The sequence below is a fragment of the Falco peregrinus genome, chromosome 9 (assembly GCF_023634155.1).
Source record: "Falco peregrinus isolate bFalPer1 chromosome 9, bFalPer1.pri, whole genome shotgun sequence".
Taxonomy (NCBI): domain Eukaryota; kingdom Metazoa; phylum Chordata; class Aves; order Falconiformes; family Falconidae; genus Falco; species Falco peregrinus.
The window spans coordinates 23,088,094-23,111,371 of NC_073729.1; the positions used below are offsets into that span (position 1 = coordinate 23,088,094).

Sequence of the window (23,278 nt, forward strand, 5' to 3'; positions counted from 1 at the left end):
GCATGGATGCGACTGCTGCGCCGCGGGGAAGAGCCCCAGCACGCCCCACACCGCCCCCGGCCCGAGCAGAGCCCCCAGGCCCCGGTTCTCCCAGCCCCGGGTTCCTCCGGGCTCCTCGAGGGCGGCCCGGGCCGTGCAGTGCGGGCGGGCACCGGGAGAGGGACCCACTGCCCCGGCAGCACCGCGCGCCGGGACCGGGAGGGAGGCGGGGGCTGCCGCAGCACCGGGGCGATGGAGGGGACCCGGGGACACCTGGGGAGCGATGGAGTGGACACTAGTGAGGATGATAGTGGGAATCCCGTGGAGGGGACATCAGGGAGCTGGTGGAGGGCACCCATCCAATGATGGACGGGACACCAGGGCTGATGGACAGGTCATCCACGTCCCCCCACTGCTGTGTCATAGCCAGGACAAAGTTGGCCAGGCCAGGCAGTGTCCTGGTTCCCCGAGTCACCTGCCCCTGCTCACCCTCCTGCCAGCAGATCTGCCGGGCTGGGGAGCCACGAGTAGGCACAGACACACACACTGGGGGAGCCTGTGAACATGCAAACACATGCAAATGCTCATGCAGAGGCACACACACGCACACACCTGCAGCCATGGCCAGTCAACCCCTTCCAGCCCCAGACACCCCCCACAGCTGCAGGGCCCTGGAGGACAGGGAGGATCTCACTAGAGCAGCCCCAAGCTGACCTGCTGCCCAGGTGATGGCTGGGGTAGCAGAAGCCCCCTCAGACACCCCTATTTTACCCTGCCAGGCCCATAGGAAGGTCCATCCACATCTGCTGCAGGAGGCAACATGTCCCTGAGGCACTAGTGAGTCACTGGGCAGCCCAGGGCACCCCAGCCCGTGGGGTTGCACAACCCCTGATGCAATTTCCTTCTCCCAAAAAGTTGCACCAAGGCAAGCTGGAACCACAGGGGCAGCAGCAGCCCAGGGCTCGCACCCACGCTCCCTCAGGGCCCTGCTATGGGACTGTCCCCTGCCAGCCTCGCACACTGCAGCCACCTGCGCCCCAGCCTCAGCTGTGACACAACAGGGACACGGGAATGCTGTGGGCGGCCCTGCTGGGAAAAGGGGCAAGGGCAGGCCCAGTCTGCAACCTCACTACTGCCCAGGCAGACAACGACCCCTCACCTGGCACCCAGCACTGCCCCCGCTGTGTCATTGTCCCACCAAGGTGCCTGCCCAGGGGAGATGCATCCCAGTGCTGCTGCACCTTCCCACAGCAGAAACTGGGATGCAAACCACCTTCCCCCATCTGCCTGGCCCCAGACACGCTGTGAGGACACAGCCCTGCCTGGGAGAGGGACAGGCCACCCACAGCCCCCAGCAGCACACTGGAGAGAACCAGGACCAGCCCATGGGAGACCCCCATCCCATAGCACTGCCACCCACCCCAGTCCATACTGGTCTGGACAGGCTCCCCCCCAGCTTCATGCTCCCTGGGGGCACATCCCCGAGCCACAGACCCCCTGAAGCCCCGGGGTGGGGGGAGGGGGTGCAGAAAGCAGAGGCATGCCTGGTCATCAGGGCTTGTTTAATAACAAAACTCCAGCTATTGTAGAACAATATTCTCCAGCATCATTGTAATATACAATACGGGGAATGCTCTCAGCAATCTGAGAAGGATACGTCCCGCGGCCGCCGGGCAGCACCCCCTGCCCAGGCTGCGGGGTGACCCCCCGAGCAGCCCCGCCAGGGGTCCCGGCGAGCCGCGGCGCTGGGGCCGGGGTCCCGGGGTGTCCGTGGCGCATCTCAGCGGCACAGGATCCGGTCGGCGGCTGGCATGCACGGAGCCTGCGGGAAAAGGGGGCGAAACGGCCGGTCAGGGGGTCCCGAGAGGGAAAGGGGCAGGGGAAGGGGAAGGGCCGCCCCCGGGAAAGAGCCGGTGCGGTGAGAGCCGGGAGGTCCGAGAAGCCGCCCGGGCCGGTGCAGCCCGGCGGGAGAGCGGAGCCGGTCCGGTGCCGGCGGTTCCGCACTCACCTCGGGGGGGTCCCCGCCGGCGGCGGGGCGGGGGGGCCCTCGCTGCAGCGCCAGCTGCAGATCCCAGATGTAGTCGATAACGTGCTGCAGCAGCTCCACCTTGGAGACCCGCCGGTGCCGCGGCAACGTCGGCACCAGCGCCCGCAGGCGCGAGTAACAGCCCTTCATGTCGTACAACAGCGCGGCGGCCGCCTGCTCCGCCGCCCCCGGGGACACCCCCAGGCCCGGCCCGCAGCGGGCGGCCTCCCCGGGCCGCACCGCCTTCAGCGCGCCACCGGCGCCCGCAGGCAGCGGCGAGGGGGCGGCGGCAACAACCTTCATGGCGAGGGGCGGCGGGGCGCGAGGGACGGCGGCGGCGGGACCCTGCGGGCGGACAGCCGAAAGCGCGCCCCTCCGCGCCAATTATAGAGCGCAGCCGGCGGGGGGGGCGGGGCCATGGGAGCATTGTGGCCAATCGGGACTGCACGGGGGCGGGGGCGTCCCCGCCCACCCCATTCATGCGCCCCTGAAGGGCAGCGCCTTAAAGGGGCAGTGGCGGGGAGAGGGTGCCGGGGGGCTGGGGCGCCGGGGGCACAGGGGCTGCGGGGGCTACCGGGGCGTGCAGCGCTGGCGGGCACCGCCCGCCCTGACGCCTTCCCCGCCGTTAACGTAGGTAACTGCCCCGCGGGCTCCCGGCGGCGGGCGCCCCGCAGCCCCCGCTTCCCCTCCGCCCCCGGGGCTCCCCACAGCCCCGCTTGCCCCTTTTCCTCCCCCACTCCCCCCCCCCAGGCCTCCCGGTGCCCCTCCGGCCGCCCATCCCTCCTGAGCTCCCCTGCCCCCCGCCGCCCCCCCGCTTCCCGGGCGGCTCAGACCGTTAGACGCCAGGGCCGTGACGTCACCCATTCATAAACCCCGCGCGCTGTCAGCGCGGCGCCTGGCGGGCGGTGCCCATGGCGACGGGGGCGGGGCGGGGGGGCACCTGCGGCCCGGCCCAGGGGCACTGGCACCCCCACGGAGGGCATCGGCTTCCCCACGGGGACACCGGCACTCCACAGGGACACGGGGAGGTTCGGCATCCCCACGGGGGCACTGAGACACCCACGGGGACACGGGGCTACCGGCACCCCCGTGGGGACACCAGGACGGCCACCGGGACGCGGCGGTACGGTCATCGCCGCCAGGGCCAGTCCGTACCCCGCACCCCCTGCCCCGGTCCGTGTCCCTCCCCCGCCGCAGGGCGGCCCCGCTCGCACTCCAGTCCCGGGGCTGGAGCCTCTGCGGAGCTGCTGGGCAGGGGGGGTCGTCGGGCCTGGGTGCACCGGGAGGGGGTGGGTGCAGCCCCCGGGAGGACGCGGCGGGGCAGTCGGCTGCCAGCATGGTCCTGCCGCGGGGGCTGAATGGGAGGGGGTCCCGTAGCTGTACAGGGCAGCTCAGACGGGGTCCCCCTGGCCCAGCCCAACACGGGCAGGGGGCGTGCAGGGAAGGTTGAAGCCTGAGTCCGTGCACCCCACTCCTGATGTGTGTACACACGTGGAAGCATGCGCACACACATGCACACACAGAGAGATGTATAGGTATGGGTGTACACATACATGCACAGGAAGATTCACACCCATACACAAACCTGTGGATGCACACACATGTAGAACCACGTTCATAAGTACATGCACACACACACATGCACAGAGATGCATGCACATCCATACACACAGATGCACACACACACATGCACAGAGATGCATGCACATACATACACACACAGATACATGTACACACATTCACACACAAAGATGCATGCACACACGGGGGCATGCATGGATGAACGCACACACAGATACATACATGCATATGTACCTATGCATTCTCAGGCACACACACCCCACCCTGCCCACCAATGCATGTGCCCAGGTGCTGGAGCAGCCCCTGCCGTCCTCCATGTACCCCGTGAGGCTGTGCTGTGGGCCCGGCTGCGCCGCTGCATTGTTGGCAAGCAGCAGGAAGCTGCACTGGACCCGGCTGCAAACAAAGCCAGTGCAGGGCCAGGGCACCCTGACAGCTCAGTCCCAGTGCATCCCATCCCCAGCTGTGCTCAGCTGCCCCCCACCCACCGGTGGACCGGGCTGCCAGGGTGGGCTGCACAGCTGCAGTGGCAGTGCTGTGATAGCACCCTCATGGAGGCATGGGCATGGGGACAGCCTGGACACCTTGTGCCCTTCCTAACCAGAGAGCATGTCATGCAGGCTGGCCCTGGGGTGGGTGCGGAGAGCCCCAGTGTGGGTCCAGAGGATGACACTGCCCTACCCTGTGTGGGGGTGGGCTGAGGGCCAGACCCCCTGTGCCTGGCCATGCTCAGAGAAGCTACAGCCTCCCCAGGCATGCAGGGAGCTGAGACCACCCCTCCTCTTCCTCCTCCTCGGGGTGGGGGCAGCAAGCCTGGACAGCATGGATGGACTTTAACCCTGCCAGCCCACCTGGGGGGAGCTGCATCTCTCTGTCACTCCCTCCGTCCCTCCTCCCTGTGTCCCTCATCCTGGTGCAGCGGCAGTTCCCAGGGTGGGCACAGCACTGGGGTCGCCCCCTCCATTCAGGGCTCGGCTGAGGGCCTGGTGCTGCCCAGTTCCCACCGCGGCTCTCAAAGCTGCTAATTAGCCCCCATCTGGCGGTGGCGGCCGGGCCGTGGCGGGGAGGCCGAGGACATTGTGCGCAGGAATGCCTTTCAGTGCCGGCCGCTGCCGCCAGCTGCGCCGCCAACAATGCGCCGTGGCCCCCGCGCCCCAGCAGGCGCCCTGCCCGCAGCCCCCAGCACCGGCCACCCCGGGTGGCGTGGGGACCACGACGGGCTTTGCTGCCGTGGCGGGTGTCACAGCACACGTGGCACAGCTGCCCTGGCTGCTGGTGGCCCTGGCTTGTGGCTGTGAGATGCTCTTGCCCCGGCACTCTGTGTGTTGGGGTGCCGGGGACAGGGATGGGTTGCTGAGGACAGGGATGGGGTGCCGGGGACAGGGATGGGGTGCTGTGGTTGGGGCTGCCAGTGTGGCACCAGGACGCTGCCCTGGCTGCAGCTGGGCATGGGGTCCCGGCACGCTCGTTGTCCGGCAGGACAGATAGCTTCATTTCCATGTCAATTCTGGGAACGGGGCGCGTGGAGTGGGAACAGTGGCCTCGGCCATATGGCGCTGGCTGGGCTCAGCCCGGCTGGGGGGGCGGCTGCTTTGCACGGAGCAGAGGTTGCCTGGCAGCCGAGCACATCAAAGCCCCTGGCCGCCCCCCGCCCCGCCGGGACCACACAGGGCATGGCCGCGCCAGGCCGGCGAGGGGCCGCAGGGGCTGCCTGTGCGCGGTGACAGTGGGGACAGGGGCCAGCCAGCACCCCAGCCTGGGCAGCACCCAGCCCAGCGCTCTGGCATGTGGGGGTCTGCAGGGCTGCGAGCCGGAGGGAAGGCAGAGTGGACAACATGGGTCAGGCTAGCCCCCTGCCCAGTGAACCGCACCCCCAAACCCGGGCTGGGGTTGGGCTCCATCCAGGTCCCCTCACCCCACACTGTGGATCAGCCCTGGGGCTGTGCAGAGCCTCCAGCCCCCTGTGCCCGCAGGATGGTGTTGAGCCGGGGCTGCAGATGTGAGCTGGAGCTGCCGGCACAGCTGGAGCAGGGCTGAGGCCCGAGAAAGCCTCTGCGCGTTCCTCTCCCGCCTTCTCCCTTCCCGTTCCCAGCTCCATCCGCTGCAGCCCAGACCAGCTGGAGCCAGGCAGCTCTTCCTGGGATTTATTCCAGCTTCCTGCCCCTCCTCACCGGCCGGCTGGGGCTGGGGCTGCTCTCGGCTGCTGCTTCCTCTCTCTGCTCGCAGCTGCCGGCCGGGCGCCACTGCCGGCACCCACCACCGGCACCCACCACCCGTCAGGCCCCCGGCTCTCACTGCCAGCACCCCACCACAGCTGGGCATCCCCAGCCCCGCACGGTGGGACAGAACGTGCTGCACCAGGGATGGCAGCACCCAGCACCCATCCCACCAGCTGCACTCCAGTGGGATGGCTCCACCGCCGAGGAGGCTCTGCAGGGCTCTGGGGACAAGCAGCCCCGGTGTGTGTCCCCCACCCCAGGCACCAGCACTCCCCACGCATGAAACCACCATCCCACTGCCTGGCGTTTGCACCCATGGGTGCACACGCAGCTCAGCCCATCCCACCCCACCGAGCAGGAGCTTGGCATGGAGGGTGCCCAGCGGCTCCCCCCGCCAGTGGGCATCTACATCACTGCCCCGAGGGGCCATGGGTGGAGGGATTACCCCAAACTCCAGGGCTGCCAGCAGCAGGGCAGGCTCTGTCCCTGTCCCGGCTGGGCGCAGCTCTGCGGATGGAGGTTTCCTGCCGGAGCCGGCACATTCATGTTTCCGCAGCCCCCCCAGGCCGGAGGGACCCCGTGGCGAAGGGAAGGTGGCCCAGCAGCAGCCCAGACAGAGTGGAGCCATGTGGCCGCAGCGGTGCCGGGAGCGGAGGTGCCACGGAGCCCAGGTGCAGCGGGCGAGCGAACCCGGGGCCACTGAGGCGCCGGCTCCTCGCAGGGCTCGGCCTGTTTCCTTCCTCCCGGCCGGCCACAGCTTATCGGCCAGGCAGGGTGAGGGGTGACCCTTCTGTCCCCTCCCCAGGCCTTCCGCTCCCCACAGCCCTGGGCCCTGGGCAAGCCCCTGGCTTGCTGCCGTGCTCCCACCACACGTACAGAGCTGGCACGAGCTGCCCTGAGCCCCGCAGGGTGATGCTGGCACTAGGGGTACCATGCCCAAACCCCCGCTTGCTCCTGCACACCTGGGGGCTCCGGAGGCTGCACAGGACAGGTGCAATGCCATGGTGACAGCAGGCTCCCACCACACAAAGGCAGGGAGGTTGCAGTGGCTCAGGACGCAGTGCCAGAGCCGCAGCGGGGGGCACGCACTGTCACACCGCGGCGCTGAGTGGGCCCCGGCACGGGGCAGGGTGCTGCACCCTGCGGCAGAGCCAGCGTCCTTTTCCACGGAACACTGGAGGCTGGTGAAATCACATCTGGAGTCTAGACTCAGCGACTCCGTGGGCCGGGCCTGGCGGCTGCGCCATACCCAAGCCCTGCTGCACACTGTTTGCTTAGCTGGAGGTATTTAATTGGAATTAAAGTGGCCCCTCTTGTTTTTGCGGACAGGGCTGTTGGAAAAGGAGCTGTAAGTCATAGAAAACATCTGTAGGAGACTGCGAAGGGTCATTAGATGGCAGAACGCGAGGCGCCACTTTTAGTGCTCACAGCCGACGTGGGGAATAATGGTTCAATACGGCTTTTGTGGAGGGGCTGCCAAGCCGGCAAACACTTTCTATTTATTCTGGCAGTGGGCATGGTCGGAGGGATGCAGGGTCCTCCGCATGCCTGCCCCGAGGGCGGCCAGGGAGGACACTGCTGGTGCTGCAGGACACGCAGCAGCCGGCCCCAGTGAGAGCTGAGGCGACTGCTGGAGCTGCCCCTGCCTGCAGCTGCCCCAGCCCTCCTGCCTGCACCGCCCCCCCCCCCCCCCCCCCCCCCCGCCTTGTCCCAGCCCCAGGGGCTGCAGGCTGGCGCCTGGCACCCTGCAAGGAGGTGGGACAGCCCACGTTCTCCTCATCCCACTCCGTTCCCCTCATCCCACTCCGGGGCTGGGTTTGGGGTCACCCAGCTCTCTCCCTCCATGCCCGCTCTCCCCCAAGCTGTGGGGGCTCAGCCCCGGCAGTCAAGGCAGAGCACATCCCCATCCTGCCAGGCTACTGCACCCCGATCCCTGCTCAGTCACCCCGCTCGGGAGCCAGACCCTGGCCCGAACACACCCAGGCACAGGCTGGCGGTGGGTGCGGGTGTTCAGCAACCAGGGCCCCAAATCTGGGTGTTGCGGGGAGGGGCACAGGCTGGGGAAAGGCTGAGCACTGGAGGGGGAAGGGGACGGTCACTTGGAAACAGCCAGACAACGGCCACGGGCCCCACAGGGGGAAGGTGGCTGCTGGTGAGCTGGGATGGCAATGGCGGCCCTGGCAGGCGGCTGAGCGGGGATACAAGCTGGAGCAGCGGCCCTGGCACTGCCACACCAGCACTCCTTCCTTCGACATAGTTTAATATGAGAGAAAGCAAATGCACAATACAAAATTTAAAAACCGGCCTGTGGTTTGCCCCCCCCTCCCCTTGTACCCCCATAGGAAGATAGGCAGGGGGGCAGCGGTGTGGCCCCGGGGGGCCAGCTGGGGGGGGAGGGGGGTGGCTATGCGGCATACATCGATACCCCACCTGGGTGGCTGCTCCGACACACACAACACGATGCTCTTGCACAATTGTTTCGTCGTCTGTCACTTGTGGAGGGTCTGGAAGGGCCCCAGCCCAGCGGTGCCAGGCATAGCCCGTGGGCAAGGTCACTTCTCCTTCTTGGAGGCTTCTGTCATCTCTTCTTTGGAGGCCCCCGGCACCTCCTTGCGGGTAGAGCTCTCCTCGTAGCTGGGAACGAGAGGGACAAAGGAATGAGTGAGGCCAGACCTTCTCTGGGGACAGAGACCTGTGCCAGGCAGGGACAGCCCAGCCCCAGGCCATCGGCTGGGGGTCAGCCCTGCCGCACCAGCCAGGCTGTGCCCATGAGGAGGTCAGCTCCAGCAATCGCCCCCCCAGCGCAGGAAGCCTGATGGGGCAGAGCCCAGACAGGGAGATGAGCGGTGCAACACCCCCCTGACACCCCCAGGGATGGGGTGGACCAGCCAGGGGTAGGGCTTCCCCCAGTCGAGCTGTCAGGCCAGCTCAGTGCCCGGGGCTCTGCCCTTGCTTCCCAGAGCACCATCAGATATCCTGGATAGCACCACGCTTCCCCCCCCACTGCCCTGCTGAGTACTGGAGCCAGGGGGGCCGGTTAGCGGGGGGAGCCACAGAAAGATCAACAGACCCCCAAGGTCTTGCTCCTCTGGCTGCAAATCCCCCCCAGCACCGGCCCCGAGGCCCTGGTGAAGGAAACCCGGGAGCGCTGCCTTCCAGCAGGAAGCACGACGAGGGCAGAGATGTCAGATCCTCTGGCCCCTACCTGGCCAGAGCGACAGACAAAGGGCACCGCGTGCAATCGCTACATGGCACTAGGGCTTTGCTGCCGGCGTCGGCGGGGACAGGACAGTTTCTGCTGCATGGAATCAGCAAGGCTGGCCGGCGAGCCAGACACGGTGGGGAAGTGGGTAAGTCTTGGTGTGTGTGGCAAGATTTCAGCAGAGGATTCATAGCTGCAGGAGAGAGAGGAAGCAGGAAGGGAAAGGGGAAAGACGAGGACAGAAAGGAGAGGGGGAAGAGAGAGAAAAAGCAGAAGAGTGTTGGAGTAAGACTGCTGCAAACCCACCCCCTGTGCAGGCAGCCTGCTGTCCCCTCCAGCTGCTGGCACCCACTAGCTCAGCCTGGGGTGGCCCCGGGGCTGTGCTGGCAGGCTCCTGCCTGCACCCCCCTTGCCTGCAGACCCCAGGGCAGGGCTGCAGCAAGGGAAAGCGAGGGCTGAGACCCGGGGAGAAGGCAGCTCCCACTGGCACGCATAGGGCCCGGCAGCCAGAACCCACAGAACAGCAAGCCTGGGCGCTGGGAAGGCAGTGGCAGGGCGGCCCAGGGGCTGTGCAGGAAGCAGACTGATGTGGCAGAGCCTCTCCCGCTGAAGCGAGGACAGCGGGTCTGCAGGAGGCGTGAGCAGCACGACGCGTTCCCCACTGCTGACAGAGGCAGAGTGAAGTTTACTGCCTGCCTAGGGAGACTTGGCAAGGCTGGGAGCTGTGAAACTGACCCTGATTATCATCCACCTCTGCTCCATCAGCACCCCTTCCCCAGGCCTGCAGCACAGATCTGCTTGCTCCCACACCACTCCCCCCAGCACTGCCTGTACTCGCCAGGGCACCAGACCCTCGCTGCCCTCTCCCACGGCACCTGACGGCTGCTGTGAGACACCCCGTGCAGGCAGCTCACTGCGCGCAGGCAGCTGGCTGGCTGAGACCACAGGGGAACTGCCAGCTCCGGGCTGCTGTCAGTGCAGGGGGGACGATCAGGGTGCACCAAAGCCACGCAGGTGAGCTACACCTGGTGAGATTCGTGCGGTGGGAGCCGCTGCCCTCCAGGCATAGGTCCCATCATTTCCCACTTCCTCTGCCAGCAACTGGAGCAGCTTTGAGGGGGGCTGGACCCCAGGGCCCGTCAAGGTTGCAACCCCCAAGCCTCCTGCACTTGGCCTAGCAGCACTCGGCAAACAGCAGCAGCTTGTGCAAATGCTCTGTGGGGGCACTAGCCCCCCGTGCCCGACTGCTGGGCTCCCCAGGCCCCTCGCTGCCTGGCTGGCCAGGCTCACAGCGTCTCTCCCCAGTTTCCTGGTGCGGGAGGTGGTGCTGCTGTCAGCTGGTGAGTCACGGCACTGGGGGAGAGCGGCTGCAGGATCCCAGGTGCACAGGAAGGACGATCCCAGGACACTCAGCGCCTGCAGCAGCGATTGTCAGAAGCAAACATCAAAGGATGGGCAGGTGCAGCAGGGCTGGGGAGCCGGCCCGGCTGACAGCCTGGTGGGAACATGCATACCTGCATCTCCCAGGGGAGGGGAAGGTGGCGAGCACAGCCAGCTCCCTGCTGTACCCCAGTCGGATGCTGGTTTCCCTTTGACCAGGCTGGAGGCTCAGGCACTCCCAGAACAGGGAGGCTGCGGGGTGCAAACACTGCTTTGGGATGTTCCCCTCCCTCCTCTTCTTCAGCCATTCTCAAACAAGCAACTGCACTGGGCCACCACTGAACTGTGAGCACAACTGGATGAGTGTAGTGGAGAAAGCTCCCAGGCAGGCCAGACCACGCTCCGTGCAGCTCAGAGAGGACAGGCAGGTGGCCAAAAGCTGCCCACTGACAGCAAACAGGCAAATGCCTGGCGCATGGCAGGCTGAGAGAAGGGCCAGAGCACAACAGCACAGCACAGCCTCCTCTCTCTGTCCCTACGATCCCTGGGGCAGGGAGGCTGCTGCAAACCAGGATACTTCACCTGAGCGGGGAGGCTGGGATGTGCTCAAACCAGCCCTGGCTGCTCTTGCAGCTGGATCCAGCTCCATTCTCCCCCACCCACGGGCCCTGGGACACAATGACCAAGTATCTCAGCACCAGGTGTGCGGTCCCACCCTCCCCTGCCTGCCAGCGCACGGGAAGAGTTTGTCACCAGGGCGTAAAGCAATACCAGATGCTGCCTGCCTGTTGGTACTGCACCAAAGCTCCCACCCGGTTACAAGGAGGTGGCTGGAGCCAGGGCCGGCGTGTACAAACACAGACCCGCTCTCTCCACCCACGCACGTGCACGTGCACACCCAGAGAATGCCCAGATGAACTCGTCCCCCCAGCTGTGCCCAGGCGTGGGAACATCTGCACGCTTCATGCACTCCAGTGCCGCCAGCAAAACAGCTCCATCCCCAGCTGACGCTCACCTGAACATTTCAGTTACTTCTCCTTTTGCCAAAGCCACAAGAAGTGGGAATCCGATACATGCAGGGACCAGGTACAGAAGAGCAGGCTGTTGGGAAGAAAAACAACTGTTAAACCAAGCCACAAAATCACCCCTCAGGAGGAGCGTGAGGCAAGCTGGCCCTGTCCCCTCTGCACCCGCAGCGTCTGTCACAGCATGGCAGAGAAGGTTAATGCCCCAGAAAGCAGCTTCGAGACCCAAGTTGCAGCTGCAGCAGCACAAAGACCTCACCATGAGGTCCCTGCAGGCCATGAACACACAGAGGGCCCCTGCGCAGAGCAGTGACAGCACCCACAGTGTACGGGCTCCCAGGCTGCCCCCACAGCACAGAGGGTGGGTTTTCAAGGGCCCTTTGGTTGTAAAGAGCCACAAAAACACAGGGCAGCCTGGCAGAGGTACTGTTGTTGGAAAGACAGCTGCCCAAGCCAGCCTTGCCCCAAACAGGACTCTGCTCCAGCCAGGCACAGAAGCCTTGGGCACGGAAAGGTACAGGCAACACTGGAAAAGCAAAGGCAAGAGAAGGAGTGTATCTGATTTTTCCTGGCATGACGCAGGAACCTCATGACCAAGCTGGTGTTTCCTGCTTGGGATGTGCATCTGCAGGAGGCAGCACGGCAGAGCTCACCTGGGCATGCTTGAAGATGTGCATGATGAATATGGTCAGGCCCAGCCCGAAGATGTAGGCCACAAAGCTGGTGTAGAAATACGTGTGTGTGTTCTTCTTCAAGCTGTAGAGAAAGGGAGCAAAGCCCAGTGACTTCGGGTCTGGGACGCCAGTGGCTGGAACAGAGCTGCCCAGTGCCCTCAGTCGCCTCCCTCCATGCTGAGGTGAGGGGAGCTGTACTCTGCCCGTGCTCTCGGGCCAGCACAGGGGCTGCCACCAGCGTAGCCCCAACCCCGCAGGAGCAGTGAGGGACTGGATGGGGTGACACCCAGGTGAGGGGCTGGGGAAGAGAAGGAGGCGTGCAATCCTGCTGCTGGACAGCTACAGGGAGGGGAGGAATCTGTGCCGGGTGGGACCCAGCTTCCTGGGGGAAGCACGGCCCGTCCCTGGCACCCCACTCTCAGCACGTGCTGTTTTATCAAAGGGCAGGCCACGGGAACTGAGATTCCCAGCAGGTGCAGGCAGGATGTGGGTGGAAACACCTGGAAGACCTGGCACAGACTGGAGGGTCTGTGCAACAGCAGCGGGAGCGGGGCCACACCACCGCAGTCGCACGAAGGGCCCATTCCCAGCAGCTCCCCAGCCAAAGACTTTCAGTGTGGGGCAACTGCTGAAAGCTACAGCCTGGTGTTAGGTGCAGCTTCTCTGCGTAGGAAGGAGCTTCCAACGTCAACAGCAATCCAGAAGTAGCCAGCAATGCCAGGCACTGATTTGCATCCACAAGAGCACTTCCCAGGTGCCAGCACCCCCGGCTCTTTCCCACACTGTCACCATTTCCCCTCACTGCTGAGCACAGCCACAGCCACCCTGCCCTCCCCTCCTCAGTGCCAGGGAGATGGTTGAGGCTCCCACTGTTACGTGCTGCTGGCCTGGCCCTTTCCCCTGTGCTGCCTGCCCTGCCCACCTTGCCATGCGTACAGCAACCTCTGTGAACTCGAATGACTCACTCCCCGTGCTCAGGACTTACCCACAAAGCCAGCCCTGCTCACATCTACTCTTCCAAGAACTTTCTCTTCCGCCCCCTGTCCCAGCCACTCTCCTGGGTCCCACGCCAAGCCCCGGAGGGGAGCGCACGACTGCGCTCCTGCCTTCCCTTTATCCTTTTCCTCTACAAAAGCAGTTCAAGTATGTTGCAAGATCCAACCTGCCAGGGACCCTTCCCTGTCGCCCACTCACCTGATGTCAAACCGCAGCAGCAAGGCAATGAAGATCCCTGCGGGCAGAAGGGGACAGTGAGGGACGGCAGCAGGGCGGGCAGGGCAGGACCCGCAGCCGCGCCGGGCGGTGCCTTGGCGCACAGCGCCCCCTCGCGGCACAAGGCACCAGGACAGCACCCACACCTGGGGGAAGCCCCGCACCCCGGGTCCCCGAAGCCCCCAGGCCCGGCAAGAGACCTCCAGGGCTTCGGCATGGCCCCGCAGCCTGTCCAGATGGGGGATCCCAGTCACGTTCCCCCTCTCCTGTCCTTACCTGGAATGACAATGTCTCCCAGACCCAGCATGGCAAAGTTGTCAGCGTCCAGCCCCTTCTCCAGCAGGTCCTGAGGGAAAACCACTGCAAGGGGCAGAGGGAGGCAGAGTGAGGGGGCAGCATCTGTGCTGAGCAGACCTCAGCAGCACCGCTGTGCCTGGCAAAAAGGAACTGGAGCAGGGCAAGACCCCTGTCCCTGCCCTTGGCCCACTCCTCCCCTGCAGCTCCCCTTCTCCTTCCTGAGATGACTCCAGGCACCAGGATGAGAACCCAAGGGGTTTGCAGCCAGCCCCATGCACAGCACTCAAGCCCAGCTCCCAGGACCCAAACTACTACGTGCTCAACAAAGCACGAATTCACTCTCTTTTAGGGGGGTCTGTGGGGTCTTTTGCATGCTGGTTTGTTGGTTTTTTTTTTGAGGTGGAATTGGCTGCTCTGAGGGTGCAGACTAATGGAGCCAGCTCAGGGCTCAGCAAACCATCCCCCTCCAGAGACCTGGCCTGCTCCCTGCAGGTCGGTGTCACCAGGCAGCTAAGGGGGTCACTAGCAGGAAACCTTCCTGCACATGTCCCACCTTCTGAGCTATCTCCAGAAGGCAGAGGGTGTACAGGGCAGCGACTGCAGCAGAACAGACAGCCCCTCCTCCAGCACACAGGGAAGATCTACTCACGTTTTATTGGGGCTTCAAACGATTTGGCAACTGTCACCATCACATTGGTGCCAAAGACCTAGGGGCAAGCAGAGGAGTCCTGGGTGATCACAGCTGCACAGGAACAGGAGCATGCTCAGCTACAGCCTCACTTCACAACGCAGACTGGCCTCAGTGACAGAGCAGCAAAAGAGCTGCCAAACTGTGCAGAGAGTCCGGCGAGTGAGGCTCCTGCCCAGGGGAGAAGGCACAGGACAGCACTCAAGGAGGTGAGCATGTCACATCCATCCTGCTTCCTGAATGGCACCAGGGAGACAGCTCCCACTCACATTGCAGAGCTGCAGTGCTGCCCACCACCTGGCCTTCCTCAGCACCTACCCCTGCGGGTCAGTTCAGCTCTAATTAGTCAACTCAGTGGAAAGCCTGACTGCTGCACAGGACATTATCTGAGGGCAGGAGGTGCCAGCAGACAGTCCCAGCCAGTGGCAGGCTGCTGCCCATAAAACTCCAATGGGGACCAGAGCAATTGACAGATCAGCTGTATTTTACTCTGAGGTCATTTATTTGTACTGCACTATCAGCTTTAAATACTGGCGTCATTTAGGGGATGGACTGTAAACACATAGGTCAACCACCCTTATTTCGGTTCCCTTTTCATCTCCAAGCCTCCAGTCTTGGCTACACCAGCAGCAGGCACATAAACCAGGTGCTGGTTAGCACCAGCAAGATCCTAGAGCTAGGGATTAAAGAGAAACCTTAAAGCAAGCACCGGGCATCAGATTAACTCCCACAAGGTGCAGCAAGCTCTGGGCATGACCATGGAGTGACAGGACTCTGCATTGGGACCAGGGAAAAGCATCACATGCAAATTCATCCCAAGACTATGCAGGGGGCAGTATCATCAATCCACGGAGCAGTTCTCCTTCCTCCTTGGATCTCACTGTGATTAAATTCATGCTAAGATCCAAGCAATTGGTCCTTGCAGAGGGGCACAGTAAGAGGGTCTCCACTTCAAGATGGCCCTTCTGTGAGGTTCCGGCAACACACTGACCTGCCAGGGAGGCTGAGGCAGGAGACAGCCAGCAAGTGCAGAGCAGCGAGGGTTGCACTCTTGCCATCTCCCAAGTACTGGGAAGACACCTGCACCCCGAGCAGGGCGCAAGGCACTGGGTGTGCTAAGCCAGGAGGGCTGAATCCTCTCCAGCTGACAGCAGCAGAGCAAATGGCACACAGGCTAACAAACCACAGAGCTGAGACTGTTAACAAGCCTGTGAAGCAGGGACAGCACCAGCCTAGTGCAAAATAACATACAGTAGCCAGGCTTAAATAGAGAATGATTACTCAAGGCAGCTGCAGAGCTGCTGGACAGACCTCAAGGTATACAAGTGTCTCAGACATTTGGAAACACAGTAATTCAGAAGGTGGAGGCAGCAGAAAGGACTGGCAAATATGGGCATTGCAAGGAGAAACATTCCTCCAGGCCCACTGCAGAGACATGACGAAAACCTCAAAATGAAGATGTCAGGGTGGTGCACTGGCTGAGGGAAAGAGACTGGAGGCATTCCAGTGTTTGGTTCTCTGTGCGAGAGAACAGAAGGATGCTAACAAAGCTGGCAGAGGCACAGCCCATACAAGCAGGATCAGCAGGCCCCACAGCAGCCTTGTCCTCCAGCCCACCCAGCAGCTCCACCAGGCATTGGAAAGACCTTAGCAGGGAATACATGTCACCAGAACTGGATATGCCACACACCTGGGTACCCAACAGCCTAGCTAGGATCCCTGCCAGCCCTGGGCTTTCTAAGCCAGAGATTAAAAGAAAATGCATTTGCTGAGCCACGTTCTGCCACTGTTTGATTCTGTCATCATCCCCACCACACGCCTTTGGGCTGAGAAAGTGGAAATCCTGACTGCAAACGTGTGTCCAGCCAGCGTGCTGCCTCCAAAGAGGCGTAACGCCACGCACATGCCTTCCGCCAACGGCTGCAACTCGCGTCCGCCCCGGGGAACACTCCCGTTTACCCAGAAGACGTCGTAGATGAAGAGGCCCCCAAGCAAGATGCAGCCAGTGCTGACGTTGTTCAAGTGCAGCAGCTCCACCCCGTTGAGGGAGAACGCCAGCCCAAAGAGATTGTTGGCAATCCAGTGCTGAGAATGATAGGAAAAAGGGATTTGGGTCCCACTGCACGTGCCCAGCCATTGCCTCAGCCTCCCTGCAACAGGGCTGCGGCTCGCTTACCTTTCTCAGCAGGTACCAGACCCCAACAACACTGCTCAGGGCCAGGCATACGAGATCCTTGGTGTCAAACTCGTAATTCACTATTTCTGCAATAAAACAGAGAAGGCAGATTTTGGGCAGTGCAGGTAGCTCCCCTTCCCGCGCAGGGCAGAGATGGGTGACTACAGCAGCGCAGCAACACAGACCAGAGCGCTTACGTCCTAAATGAAGGGACTGTACCCACAGGAACGGCCATGCCCACAGTAAACAAGTACAAACTGCAAGCGAGTGAGCAGCCGGCCCTGGCAAGCTCAGCCCCTCTCCTTCAGCCAGACTCTGCCACATGGACAGCATCTGCGATCCTTCTGTCAATGAGGAAATTGGATTCAGGCACTGTTTAAGGCATGGAGAGGCAAATCTTCTCCCTCTTCCTGCACCAGTTAACTCCTGGTGGTATCACTAGAAAAATTCTTGCAATTCACTGTTCCCTTACCAGTAAAGCTACTGGGCAGGATACTTATCAAAGCATCTTCTACCAGTGCCAAGACTGAATCAGATAAGGCAGCACAAAAAAGTCAGTACTATGCTACCCAAAGAGCTTAAATAAAGGCAGTGAATCTAACCACAGTGCTAGTTCCATTTCCTATAGCACTCTGGGATCTGTTTCTGGAGTTTCGCTGCCAGCCACCAGCAGCAGAGAGGGAGAGCACCAGCCAGTGCAAGAAGATGCACACGGCAGCCCCAGCTCTGCAGGGATACACTGGGCTTACATTGGCTACAGAAGCGTAGCGGGCAGTAAGAGGCAAATCTTGGATAAGGTTGTCTCAATCGGCTGGAAGTCAAAGCATCAAGTGACAAAAACCAGAACAGTAAAGGCAGAAAACATTCAGGCCCCCAGGAGACCAGTGAGCCAACATACCCTCCTTGTTTTCCCCGGAGCCCTGGGTGAAGAGAAGCTGGTATTGTTTGTTGGGGAAATTTGCAGGGAAGAATCTGTTCATCATGGGGCTGAAATGAGAGGTGTAGAGAAGGGCAGTTTGACAGAAACCCCGCAGGACACGCTGCCCAGCACCTCTGAATGATGGTGTTGCAGCACAGCCATCAGCCCACACCCCCTCCCGAGATGGGGAAATGCCAGGTTTTCACACAATCACAGCATCACAGAATGGTCGGGGTTGGAAGGGACCTCTGGAGATCTGGTCCAACCCCCTGCTAAAGCGGGTTCTCCTAGAGCAGGTTGCAGAGTCGCGTTCAGGTGGGTTTTGAATGTCTCCAGAGAAGGAGACTCTGCAGCCTCTCTGGGCAGCCTGTTCCAGTGCTCTGTCACCCTCAAAGCAAAGAAGTTTTTCCTCACGTTCAGATGGAACTTCCTTGTGTTGCAGTTTCTGTCCATTGCCCTTGTCCTGTTGCTGGGCACCACTGAAAAGAGCCTGGTCCCATCCTCTTGATACTCACTTTTAAGATATTTGTAGACATTGATAAGATCACCTCTCAAGTCTTCTCCAGGCTAAACAGGCCCAGCTCTCTCGACCTTTCCTCATAAGGCAGATGCTCCAGTCCCCTCAGCATCTTTGTAGCCTCTGCTAGACCCTGTCCAGTAGTTCCCTGTCTCTCTTGAACTGGGGAGCCCAAAACTGGACACAGTACTCCAGATGCAGCTGGAGTCAAGTTTTCCACTCCAAAGACTGGCAGGAGCCCCAGCTTCACTCACCAAGCCACAGACATGGGACCTTGTCCTCCCCAGAGGTCTGACCTGCCGTATGTGACGTTCCCTCCCAGCGCTCTAGGGTAGCAGGCACAGAGCATCACCCACTAGAAGGGAGGACCCACCCCAGACCACAGCATGCGCCCTGTGTCCCCCAGCAGCCCCCTGGGCACCCAGAACTGGGTGGGCCACCACTGAATGGCTCTCCTGAAGAGCTGGGAGCAGAGACAAAGCCCTTGCCCAGCACCGGCCTAGGGAAAGCCTCTGGTCCCCAACGCCCTAGAGCTCAGGAAACAGGAAACCAGTTTTACTTTTTCAGTTACTGAAACAGCCTACGCTTTCAAAACCTTGTGCCAAGCATCCACGCAAGGCTGGGGGATGTTATTGTGAACTCCAGCTGCCTGTTTCAGCTGTCCCAATAAGGGGAACATGGGTGCAGAGGAGCTCTCCCCTCCACAGGGCAGTGAGAATTGTGCCAGGCCATAGCAGCTCCTCAGGGTGAGCTGGCCTTGTCCCACGATAGTGGCCACTCACACCTCCATGAGCTATCCCAGTGATGCAGTACAGGGTACCGGATTGCTGGGACCCCCCCAACTTTGGATCCCCCAAGGAAGAGTTCACAGCATGCTCTGGGCCCTTCACACCACCAAGGAACAATACTCTAGAGCTGGAACTTGATTCTGCTGCAAGGCAACGGTCCTCTAGAAGCCCCCCGTTAAAACTCAACACCCTGCTGCCTCACAAAGCGGGCAGCCTTGGACACCCCTGCCCCAGTTGCACCCTTCCCTCCGCTGTACCTGATGGTATGGGACAGGGCTAGGATCCCCAGCACGAAGAAGTACATGGAAAGCAGAAGATTGATGTACTCTTGAGAGAATATCTGCATGACAAATCCAAAGAGGGGTTAGTTAGCATAGCATCCTCCCCATCTACAGCACTTCATGTTCCCATCAGCAGCTGCTGTGTCAGTGCTCCAGGGAGGCAAGAAGAATAGCTGGAATAACCCAAATTCATGCACTGCTGATGGGAAATATGTTGGAAATAGCTGTGTGCTCGCAGAACAAGCACAGTGGGCCTACAAGTTGCTGTGCATCTATGAGCTGCTCAGGTCAAAAAATAACTCCTGCACTGCAGAAAGGAGGACAGAGCTTCCCCAGCCTGTCCCCTGCAGACTGAGCCCAAGCAGGGAGCGAGGCACCATACCACTCCTGGGGGCTGTCCTGGCAGAGGGGAGCAGCAGCACCCCTGCCCTGTTACTGCAGCGGGCCAAGTGCATCCTGCCCTAATTAAACACCGTGTTATTAGAACTCCTGCCCTCCAATGCACACACTGCATTGCTACCAGATCACACCCCTACAGCCCAGAACAAGGGTCCCCGGGGTCCTCCATGCTCTCCTGGAAGGGGAATGCTGGAATATGAGTGCTCATGGCAGGCTGCGGAAATTAAAAGGAAGAGCCTCTGATCATGCAGCAACTGCAGCAGGGCCACACTGCACATCCAGTACTTCTTCTCCTGGTGTCTCTATCCCAGCCAGCAGCAAGAGACAGAAAAGGCACCTGAGGAGGTGGAAGAGTACCCTGAGACATGGGCCACAGGGAAGGGGTGGGCTGCTGGGGGTCCTGTCAGTGGCCAGAGGGGCTCGGGCGGCAAGGTCTGGTGGGCCTGCTCCATACCCCACCATCAGAAGAGGCTCAGCAGATGCTTGGCTTTACTACTGGTGACCTAAAAGAGGAACTGCAGCCCCAGTGAGCACACAGGCTAAACTTCCCTGCTGGGAAAGCAGGACATATTGCTGGGGAGGCCTGATCCTGTCTGCTGCTGCAGAGCTGACCTCTGTGGCTGCGCAGGCTGTGGCATGCACTCGCCTTTCTGCTGCAGCCACAACACAGGCCAGCACCCAGGCCCACATCAGGGTGAGGACCAACAGGACACAGCCATCAGCCCACTTAACCCAGGGCAGGAGCCCACAGCATCAGTCAGCTATTGCATGGTAATTGCAAGAGTTACCAGAAAAGGGACTGTAAACTGCAGTATTCCCAACTCTGCACCTTAAACCTCATCTCCTGGGCAGCCAGAAGCACCCTGCTACCTTGCAGGCAGCCCAGGCCAGCAGGGCTGGAAGGTGCTGAGCTGACAGGACTGCTCAGCTCCTGGCTGTGGTGACCCCATGGCTCATCAGGCCTCTCCAGGAGCTCAGCCACAGCATGCACAGCCAAAGGGGCTTTACGCCAAGATATCTTCTCTACACAGCCAAGAGCACCTGCTGCTGGGATCTCCTGTGACTCAGGAATGGTCATCTAACTCTGCTTGTTGGGTCTGCACATGTAAAAGACTTCATGTTGAATACCTAGGGGCTCACCCACAAGGTAGCAATCCCCCAGGCCTGCAGCCAAGACAGCTTTGGAACCACAGCATGGAGCACAACACTGAGACAGCAGCATTTGCAACTCAGGAGTCCCTGGCACCCTCTGATTTTCTGTGCACTGTCAGGTCGGCCCACTGAGGCAGACAGAGCGCAAGGGTGAACTTGCCCCACAGCAGCTCTCCAGAACCAACCTGTGCACAAACAGGCCCTGATTTCCCCCAAGCTGTGACAGTTCACACGAGAATGGATGTCCTCCTGCGCAGTGACACTGAAGAACTCGAGCTGTGCAGCCTTAAACATTTTCTGTCCCAACACTAAGGGCCAAAAATCAAGTCAGCCCCACTTTGGGAGCTCCTGACCAGGCAGGGAGGATGGCAGGCAGCGGCTCCAGCACCTGCTGGCATTGCTCACTTACTTTAAAGAAGAGGTAGAGCCCCAGAAGGGTGCAACTGGCAACAATGGGAAAACGAGCAGCATCTCGGCTGGTAATGGTCTCTGGCATCTCCGAGGAGTTCTGGAGAGGGGAGGAGAGGAGAGGAGTGGATCAGTCCCTACTCTGGCTTCATACCTGTGCAGAAGGTGAACAGACATGAGTGGGACTCCACAGCGGCTTGAAGCCGGGCGGGACACCCACTGCCCCCCCCATCATTTCAAGAGGCAGTGCTGTGTCACAGGCAGAGCCTGAGATGGAAAAAGCAAACGTTGCACTCATCCTTCCAAGGGCTGCCACAATTTACTGCTTTTTTCCTCTTGGACAAGGGAAAAAAACCCTGCACTGGTGTTCCTGTCCCTCCCTACCCAAAGGGGAGGTGGGGTCCCTCGCTGCTTATAGCCAGCTGTCCCCATCAGCCCTCCCATCTGTGCGCACCATATGTCAATAACTCTCTGAATGATGTTTCTCTCCAATCACCTTTTTATCCTTCACCTCGCTCTTGGGGTACTCCTTGTGCTCAAAAGCCGTCAATTTATAAACCCCCTTCGCCTTCCGAGACATCTTTGCACCAGCTGAACCAGCCCCTTTTCAAGGCATTTCCCAGGAGAGACTTTCATCTGAGAGGCAGAGGGCTGCCTGCTGCCCTGCCTGCTTCCCTGCCCAGCTGGCCGCTGCTCAGAGATCTAATCTTGCACAGGCAAACACCTGTGGCCAGTGCCAGACAGAGTGCATGTCAGTGGAAGCAAAACAACCCCATGAAGGAACAGCAGTTTATGCCGGGCACGGCAACTGCCACACAGTACTCAGCGGTGCAGAAACAAGAGCCCAAAGAGCGGCTGGCTCCCTGTGGTGTGAGCAAAGAGAAATCCCCCCCCAAACCACAGCCAGGCCCTGCTCGGCTGTGATCTCAGTTGCCCGGGCTGCCAGGAACCCCACTAAAATCATCTGAACCCCCTGATTTAAGGCTTAAGGCTGGACAAGGGGCTTCTAAAAAATAGTAATAAATCTGCCTGTGTAAAAGAGTCCCTTCTCCTGAACATCAGGAGCCAAAGTGTTGGAATTTGAGTCTCAGCTGCTACCAGCGAGGGCAGGAGCAAGACAGAGGAGCAACAGCTGGGCTGCAGGGGCAGTGCGGGCAGTGCGGGCAGCGCGCCGGGGACCAGCCCCAGCGCTGCGGGACGCGGGAGCAAAGCCACCCATGAGTCCCCCCGGCGCTGCACCTCCTGCCGGACGACGGGGCGGCGGTGAGTTCTGCAGCACTTGCATTTATGGGGCCGGGGCCGGAGAAGAGCCGGGGGAGGCCAGATCTCTCCCGGGGCCCCCCGCCTCCACCGGGGCGCAGGGCTCTCTGCCTCGCCAGGGGCACAGACAGCCGCCGGGCCGGGGCACCGGGGGGGGCCGGGGCCACCTTGGCGGGGGGAGCGAGGCCCGGAGGGTCTCCCGGGAGGGGCGGGGGAAGCCCCCGCCGCCGGGCCCGGGCTGGGGGGAGGCCGGGCCGCCCCGGGGCCGCGGGGGTACCTTGCTCTTGGCGCAGCTGACGGAGCGCAGCGCTCCGAAGAAGATGGGCAGCAGCGCCATGAGGACGAGGCTGCCGTAGGCCAGCGCCATGCCCTCGGGGGTGGCGGGCGGGCGGGCGGGCGCGGGGGCCCCGGCCCCGGCGGCGCTACCGTTGTGCGCCGCGGCCTCCTCCATGACAGCTGCTCCCGCCGCCGTCCGCTTCCGGCCCGCGCGCGCCAGGGACACGTCCTCTTACCGACCGGAAGTGCGTCAAACGTCGACGCCGCCGACGCTGAGCACGCCCCCGGTAACCCGGGCCGCGTTGCTAGGAGACCGGCAGCCGGGGGCCTGCGCGCGGCCTAGCCCGTACCGGGGCCTGCGGCCCCCACAGCCGCCCCGCTCGGGGCCGGGCTCCGGGCTGGCTTCCCGCCGCAGGGCACGGCGGTGGGCCCGGCTTCCCCGTGCCGCGGGTGGGCCGGGAGCCGTGAGGGCAGCCCGGGGCCGGTGGGACGGAGCAGCGCCAGTGGTCCCGCTGGTGGAGTGCCCACACCAGCCTGGGCTCGGGCTGTGCCGCCTCGGCCCCCGGAGCCCTGCATCACCCCGGTTTATGGTGGTTTATCCTGGCTCCCAGAGGTCCGTGCTGACGCTGTGCCGGCAAGGGGGAGCGCAGCGGTGCTGTCCACGTACAGGCAGGGGGTTCTGACCACAGGCCTGGCCCTTCTTGCCTGGATCCCACGGTGCCAGGAGTGGGTGAGAGTCTGGGGGTCCCTGCGGCCAGGGGGGACCCAGCCCCCCGCAGCCACAAGTGGGAAGGTGGCAGCTGCAGCCACCACCAGCCC

General features: G+C 62.1%; 2 protein-coding genes across 5 annotated transcripts; both read right to left on the minus strand.

Annotated features, from left to right (window-relative positions):
* Positions 1-1,522: 1,522 nt before the first annotated feature.
* ID1 (inhibitor of DNA binding 1) lies at positions 1,523-2,375 on the minus strand. Its single transcript, XM_055814758.1, has 2 exons — positions 1,988-2,375; positions 1,523-1,801 (listed from the first exon to the last, which is right to left on the minus strand). Exons 1-2 carry the CDS (start codon positions 2,306-2,308, stop codon positions 1,760-1,762), a joined length of 363 nt encoding a protein of 120 aa, XP_055670733.1. The 5' UTR covers positions 2,309-2,375; the 3' UTR covers positions 1,523-1,759.
* Positions 2,376-8,048: 5,673 nt separating this feature from the next.
* Positions 8,049-22,679, minus strand: HM13 (histocompatibility minor 13). 4 transcript variants are annotated; one of them, XM_055814346.1, is made up of 15 exons: positions 22,461-22,678; positions 20,925-21,023; positions 18,941-19,023; positions 17,358-17,446; positions 16,460-16,545; positions 16,243-16,368; positions 14,245-14,302; positions 13,575-13,658; positions 13,281-13,317; positions 12,066-12,168; positions 11,404-11,488; positions 9,412-9,521; positions 9,350-9,368; positions 9,011-9,200; positions 8,049-8,439 (listed from the first exon to the last, which is right to left on the minus strand). In XM_055814346.1, the coding sequence occupies exons 1-15, from the start codon at positions 22,632-22,634 to the stop codon at positions 8,358-8,360; spliced, it is 1,425 nt and encodes a 474-aa protein (XP_055670321.1). In that variant the 5' UTR covers positions 22,635-22,678; the 3' UTR covers positions 8,049-8,357. The 4 variants fall into 4 exon arrangements, with proteins under 4 accessions (XP_055670321.1, XP_055670319.1, XP_055670320.1 ...); XM_055814344.1 differs by lacking the exons at positions 9,011-9,200; positions 9,350-9,368; positions 9,412-9,521 and having other exon boundaries at positions 11,403-11,488; positions 22,461-22,671; XM_055814343.1 differs by lacking the exons at positions 8,049-8,439; positions 9,350-9,368; positions 9,412-9,521 and having other exon boundaries at positions 8,993-9,200; positions 11,403-11,488; positions 22,461-22,675.
* Positions 22,680-23,278: the final 599 nt, after the last annotated feature.

Coding starts and splice junctions, on each gene's coding strand:
- HM13 (XM_055814346.1), bottom strand. CDS start 22,634: ATGGAGGAGGCCGCGGCGCACAACGGTAGCGCCGCCGGGGCCGGGGCC. Junction 21,024..22,460: donor TCAGCTGCGCCAAGAGCAAG/GTACCCCCGCGG, acceptor TCCCCTCTCCAG/AACTCCTCGGAGATGCCAGA. Junction 16,369..16,459: donor TCTGGTACCTGCTGAGAAAG/GTAAGCGAGCCG, acceptor TATCATTCTCAG/CACTGGATTGCCAACAATCT.
- ID1 (XM_055814758.1), bottom strand. CDS start 2,308: ATGAAGGTTGTTGCCGCCGCCCCCTCGCCGCTGCCTGCGGGCGCCGGT. Junction 1,802..1,987: donor CCGGCGGGGACCCCCCCGAG/GTGAGTGCGGAA, acceptor CTTTTCCCGCAG/GCTCCGTGCATGCCAGCCGC.